Below are 13456 nucleotides of genomic sequence, written 5' to 3' on the forward strand. Positions count from 1 at the left end.
AGTTTGTTTGAGGTGGGATTTAATTTAATGCCCAAACTGAATATGTCACTGTGATTGATATCCAGAGGAAAAACACAAAGTTTGGGACTCGGTGGATTAAAGAAAGTCGGTCCAGTAAAGTTCCAGGTTTCATGGCCCTGTTGAGAAAGCACCGTGTGAGGAATACAGGGATGCAGGATTTGCCCACATGTTTCATTTCCTAATATCTGGTGTCCTTTTACAGCACAGATGTTTTGAGGCACTGGCCGTGGGAGCCTGAGCGCGTTTGGAGATGGCGCTGTCTGTGCGCAGAGTGAAGCAGCCCGAGGTTCCGCGCAGCGCACACTGAGAGTTGGCTCCGAACACATGCACACCTCGAACACGGACTGGGTTTTCTCCTTGGATTACATTACTGCAACATGCACACACTGGACTCGGAGTGAGACAGGACGTGTGTGTGTGTGTGTAAAGGAGTGAACTTTGCTGAAGTTTTCTTTCTCTTTTGGATCGCAGTGACTTTGTGAGACGGATGTTTTCCCCAAGCGGAGAATGAACGAGGCCGGGGATAAGGACGCGGTTGCGGTGCCGCGGAAGCACCGACTCATGTCCGCGGTCCACGGAGGTGCGTCTCCCGGTGTGACGTGCAGACCGGGTCGCGTGCCGAACGGCGTCTCGTTGGTGCACTGCTTCGTATGCGGCAGCGGAGTGACGCCGGGAAAAGAGCTGCAGCTGCAGGTTAAGTACCGGCACGGGAGCGCACCTTTCTTTCCGTTCTTGCAAGGCCAGGAACCGGCACCGGGCGCCGCGGAGGTCGGTGCCGACGGTTACGCGGTCGTGTGCGCAGTGTGCCACTGTTTCCTGCGCGAGCAGTGGAACGCGTTCGAGCGCAGCCGCACGCCACTCGACAAGCGCGTGTACTGGCTCAAGAGACCGCACCAGTGCGACACGCGCCGCGCGCCTCGGGACTGGAACGCAACGCGAGACGCGGACGCCCGACCCGCTACGAGCGGTCAGAACGGCGACGGTGACGACTCGGACTTCTCGTCGTTCTCGGACAACGAGCACGCGTCGGATCAGGACTCGGATGGTGGAGACGACCAGGGGAAGTGCCTGAAAGTCCCCGCTGCCGGTAAAGCGTGCAGAGACGGCACCGATTCGCAAAGCGCTGCGCGTTACCGGGTCACTCAGGACGCAGAGAAGTCTGAGAGCGCGCTGCTGTCCGGCTCGGTCATGATGAATCACGTGTCCCACACGACGCTGGCATTGGCACGGCTCCACAGGAACCTGGCACGGCCTGATTGTGAGAGCCCTTCCGGTGACACACCCACCCAAGACGGAGGGATTCTAACGCGGGACAGGCGAAGCGGCTGGAACTCCAGGCTCCAGCAGCTGCTCTTCAGCCCTGCTGAGGATCTTGCACATGCCAAAGAAGCTGGTCTGAACCACTCGGATGCATCTGATGGCAATGAGATTAATGTAACAAGTGATGAAGATCAGGAGGATGAGAGGAGGAGGAGACAACAAGCTGGGTACCAGGTTATGTCCAGCCACGTGTGCTACATCTGCGGCAGTGGACTTCGACCAGGTATCCGCTTCGAAGTGTGTGTACAAAAGCAGGAGAGAGCTGCCACTGAGCCTTTCTTCCCCTTCCTGTGGCTGCACACACCTCCGCCAGGTGCTCTGCCGATAAGCCCAGGGGGACGCACTCTGGTATGTGCCAGCTGCCATGCGTCACTCATGCAGCAGTGGCAGGGATTCGAGCTGGCTGATGTACCTGTCCTGCAGCGTCTTTACGTGGTCCCAGTTAACGTAGGCTCCAAAACGTCACCTGATATGGATGGCATCGGATCTTTACCCAAAATTCGCCCCGTCCCTTCTATGCATCCTCCCAGAGAGGCCTGCTATTTATGCGGGAAGGACTGTGCCCAGGATATCAGGGTGGCATATTCCCGTGCCGGGGTAGGCAAAGCCCGTGGCGCCATGTACTTTCCGTTCATCAACCTGCTTCCGTGCCCACCTAATGCCCAAAGCATGCAAGATGGCCAGGTACATTGCTGTGCCACCTGTTACACCATCTTAGAGGACATCTGGGCGGCATACCGTCTCTGCCTTAGTGAGGAGCTTATCACATCCATCAGCACCTTCCTTGGGAGATACCACCAGACGAGTACCGCAGGAGGAGTCTCGAGCAGCCTCGTCAGAGCACAGCAGAACCTTTCTGCTTCCGTTCACCACACCTCCGTGTGTTACCTGTGCGGGGCAGAGCTCTCTGCGGGCACAGAGTACCAGCTTCATGTTAATCCTCCTGGACGATGTGGAGAAAAAGAACCCTTCTTTCCTTTCCTCACCGTGCATACGCCGGCTCCTCGTGCTCGCCCTGCGGATGCCACTGGCCTGGTGGCTGCTTGTTCCCTGTGCTATCATGACCTGCTGGCTCAGTGGGCGCAGCATGAGGCTGCAGGATCAGGGCCCTCGAGCAGCCCCTGGTCGCGTCAATACAGCTGCGAATCTTTCGTCTGCTTTTTCTGCAGGCAGGAGAAGAGGCGGGCGCCAGGGTTAAGGGCGGTCAACGTGGCTCGGCTGCCCGTCTTCCTTTATGCCCCACGGGTTAGCCACACTCTTGTGGTCGATGATGGGAAACAACTTACAATTGGCTCGTGTGTGGAATGTAAATCCATGGTGTTGGCTGGACAGAACATGCAGCAGGATGGCACACTGGACCGTGGAAGACCAGCAGGGACGAAGCAGAAGGTAAGGATATGTGGACGCTTTTTCGTTTCTTCTTCGTCTCTGGAGAAGTGTTTTCCCGGCTCAGAGTTCACAGTCGGTGCTAACAATGAATGTGAGGTTTTCCCTAAGAATGTTTGTTGATTGCTACAGTTTCCTGAAGAAGATCAAGGTTTGAGAAATGGTGCGTTAATAATGAAGCCTGATGGCACATCAGTGTATTTTCCATCTGTGGAGAGAGCAGCAACTCAGCCAGGTGGTGGGGGTGGCGATGGGTAGATAAAGCATGGAGCCTGTCGCATTAGAGAAATAAATAAACATTTGGAAACGGGCAGCTTTCCTCCAACCGCTGTTAAAATGCAGCCCTCACGGCCAAGGCAAGCTTTGTCTGATTCCTGTGGGGTTTGTGCGCGGGAGGAAACAGAGAGTTTGTTCATAGAGGAATCCAGGTAAGAAATCCTGATGAAGTGGGGGTCACACAGTTTATATAAGACGGACAGTGGGTGTGTGTGTGGGAAGAGGAGGAGGTTGTGTGTGCTGTAAAGGATGAGCCTGTTTTGTTGTTTACTCACTCCGTGATCTGGTAAACTTTCCACTCTGATGCCCTGGAGCTTGGCAAAGCCTTTGCTGGTGCTGTGGATGCTCGGCTCTAGAGCCTTGACATCTGAGAAAGGGATGGGTGACTACATGAGGTGAGATATGATGATGGAACATACCGTAACATCAAGCAAGGGTCAGAGGGTTCACTCAGCAGGGAAGAAGTGTGTGCAGCAAGAATTGGATACAGGGTAGAAATAATTCAATAATATTGGCAGGGTCTTTTTCGTGGTATATCAGAGATGTGTTCCGTTCGGCGAGCATGATAATGAACAAGTCGAAGACGAGTAGCTGAATGGAACGTATCGGATATACCATGAAAAAAGCCATTTATTATTATTATTATTATGCATACATAATGGGCAGCACGGTGGTGTAGTGGTTAGCGCTGTCGCCTCACAGCAAGAAGGTCCTGGGTTCGAGCCCCGGGGCCGGCGAGGGCCTTTCTGTGTGGAGTTTGCATGTCCTCCCCGTGTCCGCGTGGGTTTCCTCCGGGTGCTCCGGTTTCCCCCACAGTCCAAAGACATGCAGGTTAGGTTAACTGGTGACTCTAAATTGAGCGTAGGTGTGAATGTGAGTGTGAATGGTTGTCTGTGTCTGTGTCAGCCCTGTGATGACCTGGCGACTTGTCCAGGGTGAACCCCGCCTTTCGCCCGTAGTCAGCTGGGATAGGATCCAGCTTGCCTGCGACCCTGTAGAACAGGATAAAGCGGCTAGAGATGATGAGATGAGATGAGATGCATACATAATTCCTTTTGGGTGTTCAACACGTCTTTCTCTCAAAATCTTTCGTATTTAACAAAGCAAACCTGGCAGCCATGTTTGTTTACAAGTTGCTTGCTAGCGTGGAAGTTTTACGTCTCCGATGTCACGTGTGACGTCATGTTGTCTTGACAACCAATGCAATATCATAAACCATATTCGACGCTCGTTCTTCATTGGGTAGAGTGATGTAATACACATAGGATAAGCGATATGCCAACAATATTGCATGCTATCAAACCAAATGAATGAAACCCGTGACTTTTCTGTCTCTAAGCGTTTTTGTTCTCCGCTCTCGACCATCCAAACACCAATTGTCAAGCTGTTTGGCTGAGCTGCTAATTTCTGCTCTCACTCAAAAGCCTCGATTAAGTTATTCCTGAGACTGACCCCAATGGATGAAAAAAAAATTGTTACTGGAGGAAGTTATGTCTTTTGCTGGGGTGTTTAGTTTGGAGTATAGACCAGTAGATTGATGTTATGGAACACTGAAAATGTAAAAGGAAAGTGTGCGCTCTTTTTGGAGACACCATGTTGATGTTTTAATTTATATATTTTTTTAAATTAGAGGCAATGAGAAGGAAAGAGAGGCATATTTTTGCTCCCAGCTGTATGATAGAAAGCACTTTACACCCACTAACCCTCTCATGTTCCTACTCCGATCCAAACACAGCCATCTGAACGTGTGGAATCAAGCCAGAAGTTTTTTCGTAGGGTGTGATTGTGGGAATGGGGTTTTCCTGGACGGCAAGGTGTTCCTGCTCGGAGCCAAGTCATGATCTCATAGCTAATGTTGGTGGAGAAGGAGAGAGGAGGAGGAAGAGGGATAGTAATGGCTCCTGTGGCGAGAGAAACAGGTGTTGTGTCCTCTAGTGACATGCGAGCTGTGCTTAAGTACCAATTTCCTTGTGTCTCAGGGTCAAGACAGAAGTCTTTTCTCCTCTTCTCTCAGTTTGATGTTTCTAATCAGGTATTCAGTCCAGATTCTTCTGCATATGCAAACGTTTAGCCTTTCTCACTTTCCTTTGCTTTGGCACTGTGAGATAGTGAAGTGTAAATTGGGTGTCAGTTTGTTGGCCACATCCAAATTAGCTGGTGTAATGGGAGATGCGCTGGTGCGAGTCAGACGCTTTATATATAGAGTTTATATATATATTTAGAGAGAGAGCTGCTCTTCAGCTGGAATTGCACCACAGTTACACAAACGTCCAAAGTGAGAGCACTTCACCCAACTCAAGGTTTCACTGAGATGCTTTCCTGCTCACCATGTTTGTAAAAAGTGTTTATTTATTTAAATTTTTTTTTTTTTTTTGGGGGGGGGGGGGGACTCGCGCTCATCAATAAGGCGTTTCTGCCTGGAGAACCGCCATTTGCTGGGGGGCGCTTTTTGTTTTGCACTCCATTCTGTCTAAACTCTTCAGACTATTCTGTATGAAAATCATAGAAGGTCTGCGGTTTCAGAAATACTCAAACCAAAACAATTATGTCAGGTTCAAAGTCGCTGAGTAAATGTATGTTATTTACCAGCTGGGAGGTCCGTATGGTGAAATACCGTGACCGAGGTCTTGAAAGTACTGAGCGAGGCCCTCTGGGCCGAGGTCAGTATTCAAGGCCGAGGTCACGGTATTTCACCATACGGACCGACCTTAAGCTGGTAAATAATATATTTATTTTTTTCTTTACCAAATTCTAACAGAAAACGAGAGCGCCCGAAAGAGAAAAACGAGCCGAGCGCCATTTTGAATCCTCATTCACGGCTGTAATGCAAATGGCTTCCTCCTCGGTATACAAGTGCACTTCCATGGCAGGAAAACAACTACATTTTGTCGCCTATGTAGTCCCCTATTTATACAAATAGGAGTCATTCAGGATTCAGCCATGTTTTTGCTTTACGTTAGCAAGTTACAGGTTTTTAGCTTTCTCCCAAAATGTTTTCTTTTATTTCTTCTTCCTCAGGGTAGTAAAACTCGCTTTTGCTGTGAACACTGTCGTTATCGCTATCCATGCTGTAAAATTAATGCTATTCTCCTGAGAAATGTGAAAATAAATGACAAAAATTGCTACTATGTTTGTTGTTGTTGTGAATGAGCGAGTCGCCAGAGGTCTGTAACCAGGGTCTGTAATTGGGGTCCGTACCGTAGGATACGGACCCGCTCGCCAGCCAATCAGAGAGCAGGATTTGGACCGTGAAAAAAATACATTTACTGTATTCTGTTCATTCTGATGTTTGATACGAACACTGACTGAAGCCCTTGACCTGCATCCACGTGATTTATGCACGACCATATAATTGGTGGCAGCACGATGGTGTAGTGGTTAGCACTGTCACCTCACAGCAAGAAGGTCCGGGTTCAAGCCCAGCGGCCGGCAAGGGCCATTCTGTGTGGAGTTTGCATGTTCTCCCCATGTCCGCGTGGGTTTCCTCCGGGTGCTCCGGTTTCCCCCACAGTCCAAAGACATGCAGGTTAGGTTAACTGGTGACTCTAAATTGAGCGTAGGTGTGAATGTGAGTGTGAATGGTTGTCTGTGTCTATGTGTCAGCCCTGTGATAACCTGGCGACTTGTCCAGGGTGTACCCCGCCTTTCGCCCGTAGTCAGCTGGGATAGGCTCCAGCTTGCTCGCGACCCTGCACAGGATAAGCAGCTACAGATAACAGATGGATGTGATTAGCTGACTGGATGATTACATGAATGTACAGGTGTCGTGAAGTGACTGAGTGTTGAGTATGTGTGTGTGTGGGGGGGGGGTTTACAGGTCAGAATTGTAGGTCAGGTGGAATTTTTCAACATAAATTAGAATGTTTAACCCAGTTCATAATTTGCTACTTGTATTATAGAGGCTTACTTTTCTCGGGTTAGGATTTGGGAAGACTTTGTATTTTAAATTACTTGATGATGTAATAAGACTGGACTCAATACGTTCAAAATAAATATCGCTCCTTCAGAAGAATCAGAAGGTTCTGAGTTTGAATCCTGGTTAAGAATGAAAAAAGATTTTTTTTAAAAATGCTAATTAGGTAGATAGGAACAGACAGACGAGAGGAAATACTCAGTAGGTGTAGACAGAGAAGAAGTGGATGGAAGAAAGAGAGAAAAAAGAAGTGATGGAAAATCCCTTTTAAGAATCTTAGATAATCCAAACATTTTCCGAGGTTGGAAATTATGAACTAGGTTAAAAATTTCAACCCAGGTAAAAAAAAACAACAAAAAAACACCTACACTACCGTTCAGAAGTTTGGGGTCACTTTGAAATGTCCTTATTTATTTTTGAAAGAAAAGCACTGTTCTTTTCAATGAAGATGACTTTAAACTAATCAGAAATCCACTCTATACATTGCTAATGTGGTAAATGACTATTCTAGCTGCAAATGTCTGGTTTTTGGTGCAATATCTCCATAGGTGTATAGAGGCCCATTTCCAGCAACTCTCACTCCAGTGTTCTAATGGTACAATGTGTTTGCTCATTGCCTCAGAAGGCTAATGGATGATTAGAAAACCCTTGTACAATCATGTTAGCACAGCTGAAAACAGTTGAGCTCTTTAGAGAAGCTATAAAACTGACCTTCCTTTGAGCAGATTGAGTTTCTGGAGCATCACATTTGTGGGGTCGATTAAATGCTCAAAATGGCCAGAAAAATGTCTTGACTATATTTTCTATTCATTTTACAACTTATGGTGGTAAATAAAAGTGTGACTTTTCATGGAAAACACAAAATTGTCTGGGTGACCCCAAACTTTTGAACGGTAGTGTATGTTGAAATATTTTGACCTGTAACATGTACATACTGTTTCCCCCTCCTTTTCAATCACATCTACTTCCAGAGGTTTAAAAAGTGTATGTATCATGATAATTTATCACAATACTGATATTATATTGTCTTATCGCTCAGCTTTAGCATCACAGAGGAATCATGTGACTGAAATGCAAGGCTAGTACACCATTCTATAAAATAAAATGAGGAATTGTGTTGAGTGTGTTGTAGAAACGGGTTCCGTCCGTCCGTCCGTCCGGTCACATTTTCGTTTCCGGGCCATATCTTTAAAACCCCTGAAGATATCTTCATGAAACTTTGAAAACATATCAAGCAACACGTGAACTGGCGCTTTTTGCTATTTTGGATTTTTGAAAAAAAGTATTTTTCAAATTTTTACATAAAAAAAAATAGATTTTGACTTGGTTTCTAAGAGCAATGTTGGTTTCCGGTGCAAAACTATTCGTGATACGGATTTGAAACTTGGTATACATGTTAACAAGGTGACGTACGGTAGATGTGCCTTTTCATACTAAGAAATTTTGAAAAATTAAAATTTTTTCATGTTTCCATGGAAACAATTTCAGACTCAGTCTCTCAGGTTAGTCTTAGGTGGGGTTTACATTAGACCGTATCAGCGGATCATCAGATTAACGTTTTTAAAACGATTAGCGTGCACACAGCAACGCCAATACACGATTCGCGTGCACACAGCAACGCCGATACACGGATACGCTCGGCTCCGCAGGCATCCTGCGCTCCAAATCACTCCGCCCTGAACAGCGAGTGCCCTCTGGAGGGTGCGCACTCCGGCCCTGCGCAGCTCACAGAGCGCGCGAGTGAAGCGCACGAGCAGTGATTCGGGACTGAGCCGCTGTGTGTGTGATCCCAGTGCATGTCGGGCATGCGCGTCACTTACCACTTGCAAGTGGAAGGATGGCAAGCCTAAAGACAATCATAACTACACAATGGGCAGTATTTGCATCAGTATTTGCAGTATTTTCATACTTTTATACTCTTTAATGAAAGGTGATACAAGGCAGAAGTCCGCGCCGTTTTTCAGCAGTCGCGTCACATGACCAACGCCAGCGAATCAGGAAGGTGGATGTCACAGTGACGTTGTCCAATGACGACGCCAGCTAGAGATCAGCACAGCGTATCCACGTATCTCAATGTTTACACAGCACCGGACCAGACACGATCTGGATTGAATACGTGGACCCTGGCGGATTCCCGTTTCCCGGCGTTTCCAGGCGTTTTAATGTAAACGGACAGTGCATCCGCGAAGAAAACGAGACAGATACGGTCTAATGTAAACTTGGCCTTAGGGGCAGGTTTTGTTTCCGGAGCAGAACTTGAAAACTATGAGTGGTATGGTCTTGAAAGTTGGTCTATGTGTTGATTATGTAATGTATATGTGCCTTTTGGTACTGAGAAATTGTCATTTTTAGCTCAGCTAAAAATGAAAAGGTCCGGTGGGTTTATTATGCCATGGGCTGCTGAGGTCAGTGTAAAGAGGTCGGGTTGGTTTCCTGCAGCAGAACTTGAAAAATGTGACAAATAAGATCTTGAAACTTGGTATACAGTTGGTATATAGGGCGGGGGATATAGATGACTCTGTCTTCATTTTGATTGCAGAGGTCGTCGTCGTCTTCTGCTGCTGCTGTGATATTGTGTTTGAATATTTACTGGTCTACATCCTGCTCCTTTTGGTTCTCCTGGTAGCCTGGCAAGAGGAACCAAGTTCATCATGAGGACTTGGCTACAGTCCAGCTTACTTAGCAATGGAAATAAGGGTTTTTAATGGCAGTATACTGTTGTTATTAGTGTATAGAGCAAAGCTAAAGCCTCTACAGGCTAACGCTAGTTATGGTACAACAGCAAGAATACACTAAGCATCACTCATGCTAGCGTAAGCCATGTTTTCTGGGTCATGTTAGCGAGCTAAAAGCTTGTGTGTGTGGGTGGGGGGGGATTCTTTCTAAGAAGCTACAATACAAAGAGGTACTGAACACGTAACACTTTCATCTGTGTGTATTTTCAGTGTTGCATGTCGAAATGAAAATACCCGTTCCTCTGAGAAGAGAGAGGAGAGATGAACTCTTCAGGAATAAGCAAATTGTACATGTTTTCAGAAACACTGAAGTATCCTCATGAGTGCAATAGTGTGTGTGAGAATGTGACCAGATGGATGATAAGGGGGATGGCGTCAGGAATCTGTTTGCATGCGAACATATTTTACTTGTAGATGTGTGTGTGTGTGTGTGTGTGTGTGTTCTGTAATTAGAGTAGTCCCTCTGAATACACAGTCTGCACTGGATGAGCTATTTGGAATCGCAACAAACCCAACCATGCAGACATTCGGCGAGTATTTTTTGAGCGAAGTGATAATAACACACACACACACACAGATGTGTTTCTCAGCACGCGCTGACACACAAAGACCTTCCAGACTGTGTTTCATTCACATTGTGTTCAATTCCGTATGTAATATAATACACACCGGTGCTGGGTATGTGACCTCGCGCTCATTAATGTCGCACGAACAGACCCAGTGCAGGAAATACTACATTTCCCATGAGGCCTTGTTGAGGGCCACATCACCACACTCAGAACCAAGGGTCAAACCTGGAGCAGGGAATCAGCTTGTAACCCAGTTCCACTGTTTACTTTAGTGTGTTTGTGTGATTAGTGAATACTTTGAGGGTTTTCAATTTTAGGTGGCGCAGATGACAACAGTCGTGTTGACAGGAGACAGTTTTGAAGAGAAACAGTGTGTTGAATATTACTGCGTGTGAAATCGTGAAACATGACCGAGGGTTTGAACCCAGGCAAACAGGGATGTTTTGGCTGTGATGCGCCAGCTAGTGAGTGCTGCTCTTAATCCTCCAGAAGCATACAAGATACATAAGCGAGTGTGTGGACAGTGCTAATCATACTGCCAAGTACAGTGTGTATTCTTGGGTTTCAGTCACGTGACTTTTCTTAGCGATTTCACTTCCGGTGGTCTAGCAAACCAAAAACAGCTGTAGTGCAAACAGCTAGCGATAATTTATCAGAGTACGCTCGTAATCTAGAAGCCACTGTTGGCTTTAGATATATTCAGAAGATTGCTATGTGCAATGGAATCGACCCCGACAGTCTGGGAAAGAAGGATTTGTCATACGAGCTCGAAAACTACCCTTCAGTCGAGTTCCCCGACATCTCGAACTATCTGGTGTTGCAGACGTCCTTCTACACCACAAAACCGATGAAAGCGTGGAAGAGTATGGAGGCTTACAACTTTTTCATACGTGGCTGGGTAAAGGACCTCGCTATCAAGTCGCTGCCCAGTGAATCCTGGATTGTTTTTGCCCGCGTACAGTAAGTATCTTTTTTTTTTTTTAAGCTTTTTGTTCGCGTCTTTACCACGAAGTGCTGCAAGTTGAAGTGTAAACAAACAGTTGGCTTGATTCTCACTCGTGTTGGCTCTTATCTCTCAGCTAAATCATTCACAAAAATCATCAGAATCCCCTTTAAAGACCTGGATCTTAGTTAAACAAGACGGAGAAGAAGTGATCACGGCGCATTGTACGGTAACTGTACGGCTGGGGAAGAATTTTGTCGCGACCTTCATGCATATGGACTTTGTGAGGAGGAAACAAAGGAACAGCTGGGGACTTTAGCTAAAAAAAAAAAGTGACTAAAAATGTACCGTAAAATAACGACATGTAGCAAGAAAGGTACTTGGAAAACACTAAGGACAGAGCTGAGAGGGAAATACAAACCTTTCACCAAGTGAAACTCGAGCATGCTTCGACTCGGCTCCCTTCGATTCCACTGAGAGGTTCAAAGCCACCTTTCTCCATGGCTTTTTGTGAAATCCTGTGTTCGTTCACCCTTTTTTATTAGTTCACGAGGAACCCTGAAGAAAGTTTTATCAGTTTCACGACTTGATCAATTCGAACAACCTAAAACAACGCAAGCGTGAGGCATTTTTCATGTGAGTAATGCACCTTCTCCATACAAACGCTTTGTCAACTGAGCTTTAGGGCCTCTGCATGCTCGTGCGACAAGGCTTTCGCAGATAGCTTTTCGCAGACAGTTGTAATTTATCGTTGAGCGGGGAGTAATAGGCGTGCACGATGTTATTCACCGCCACAACGCAAGGGGGCGCAAAGTCACGAAATCACTAGGAGTAGTTGGTGGGTGTGGTTAGTGGAGTGTTTATCCTCCGGTTACTTATAATGACTAGAACCGGAGTCGTATAGATGTATGTACTTCCTCGATCAACCGCTCTTCGTGCTGCTCCATCTTCGCTCGTGTTTTTAAAAATGGCGGTAGTGAAAACAAACTAAACCGGGAAAGTCGGGAAGCGGAAGTGCGTGTACAGCGGATGTAAAGTGGACCAATCAGAGCCCTCTTGTCTGCAACGCTGTCTGCGAGGCTTCAGGCCAATTTATGCTGACAATGCAGTCCTCGCAGATGGTGTCGCAGATGGCGTCTGCATAGCCCCCCTCCCCTTCGCAGACGCTCTGCGCGCACCTCCCAAAAATTGTGACCACCGCAGAAGCCTCACAGACAGCGTTGCAGACAAGAAGGCTCTGATTGGTCCACTCTACATCCACTGTACACGCACTTCCGCTTCCCTACTTTCCCGGTTTGGTTTGTTTTCACGACCGCCATTTTTAAAAACACGAGCGAAGATGGAGCAGCACGAAGAGCGGTTGATCGAGGAAGTGAGGAAGTACGTACATCTATACGACTCCAGTTCTAGTCATTATAAGTAACCGGAGGATAAACACTCCACTAACCACACCCACCAACTACTCCTAGCGATTTCGTGACTTCGCGCCCCCTTGCATTGTGGCGGTGAATAACATCGCGCACACCTATTACTCCCCGCTCAACGATAAATTACAACTGTCTGCGAAAAGCTATCTGCGAAAGCCTTGTCGCAAGAGCATGCAGAGGCCCTTCTGCGGTGGTCACAATTTTTGGGAGGTGCGCGCAGAGCGTCTGCGAAGGGGGGGGGCTACGCAGACGCCATCTGCGACGCCATCTGTGAGGACTGCGTTGTCAGCATAAATTGGCCTTTAGACCACCAGCTAAAGTTTTGAATAACTAATGAGGCGGCTGTGACATCATGTGAAACCCAAGAATATCCTGCTGCAGGATTGGATGTGGGCGGAGACAGATGTAATGCATGTACCATATATGGGGGCTGTGATGTACAAGAGTTATGGTTTGGGTTTGCAAAAGTCTGAGGCGCATGTAAAGAAACGCTGTCGACCAAAAATGGCTTAAAAAATAATGAAATGAAATCTCATCTCATTATCTCTAGCCGCTTTATCCTTCTACAGGGTCGCAGGCGAGCTGGAGCCTATCCCAGCTGACTACGGGCGAAAGGCGGGGTACACCCTGGACAAGTCGCCAGGTCATCACAGGGCTGACACATAGACACAGACAACCATTCACACTCACATTCACACCTACGGTCAATTTAGAGTCACCAGTTAACCTAACCTGCATGTCTTTGGACTGTGGGGGAAACCGGAGCACCCGGAGGAAACCCACGCGGACACGGGGAGAACATGCAAACTCCGCACAGAAAGGCCCTCGCCGGCCACGGGGCTCGAACCCGGACCTTCTTGCTGTGA

General features: G+C 47.3%; 1 protein-coding gene across 3 annotated transcripts in view; it reads left to right on the plus strand.

Moving 5' to 3' along the window:
* Positions 1-363: 363 nt before the first annotated feature.
* The window catches only part of gse1b (Gse1 coiled-coil protein b), a 521271-nt gene continuing 508178 nt past the window's right edge, over positions 364-13456 (plus strand). The window contains exon 1 of one of the 3 annotated variants that reach the window (XM_060923214.1): positions 364-2730. In XM_060923214.1, coding sequence (XP_060779197.1) covers positions 529-2730 — 2202 coding nt within the window. In that variant the 5' untranslated portion in view covers positions 364-528. The remainder of the gene's footprint in view (positions 2731-13456) is intronic. The other 2 variants (XM_060923213.1, XM_060923212.1) reach the window with 2 other exon arrangements.

This window comes from Neoarius graeffei, chromosome 6 (genome assembly GCF_027579695.1).
Source record: "Neoarius graeffei isolate fNeoGra1 chromosome 6, fNeoGra1.pri, whole genome shotgun sequence".
NCBI lineage: Eukaryota > Metazoa > Chordata > Actinopteri > Siluriformes > Ariidae > Neoarius > Neoarius graeffei.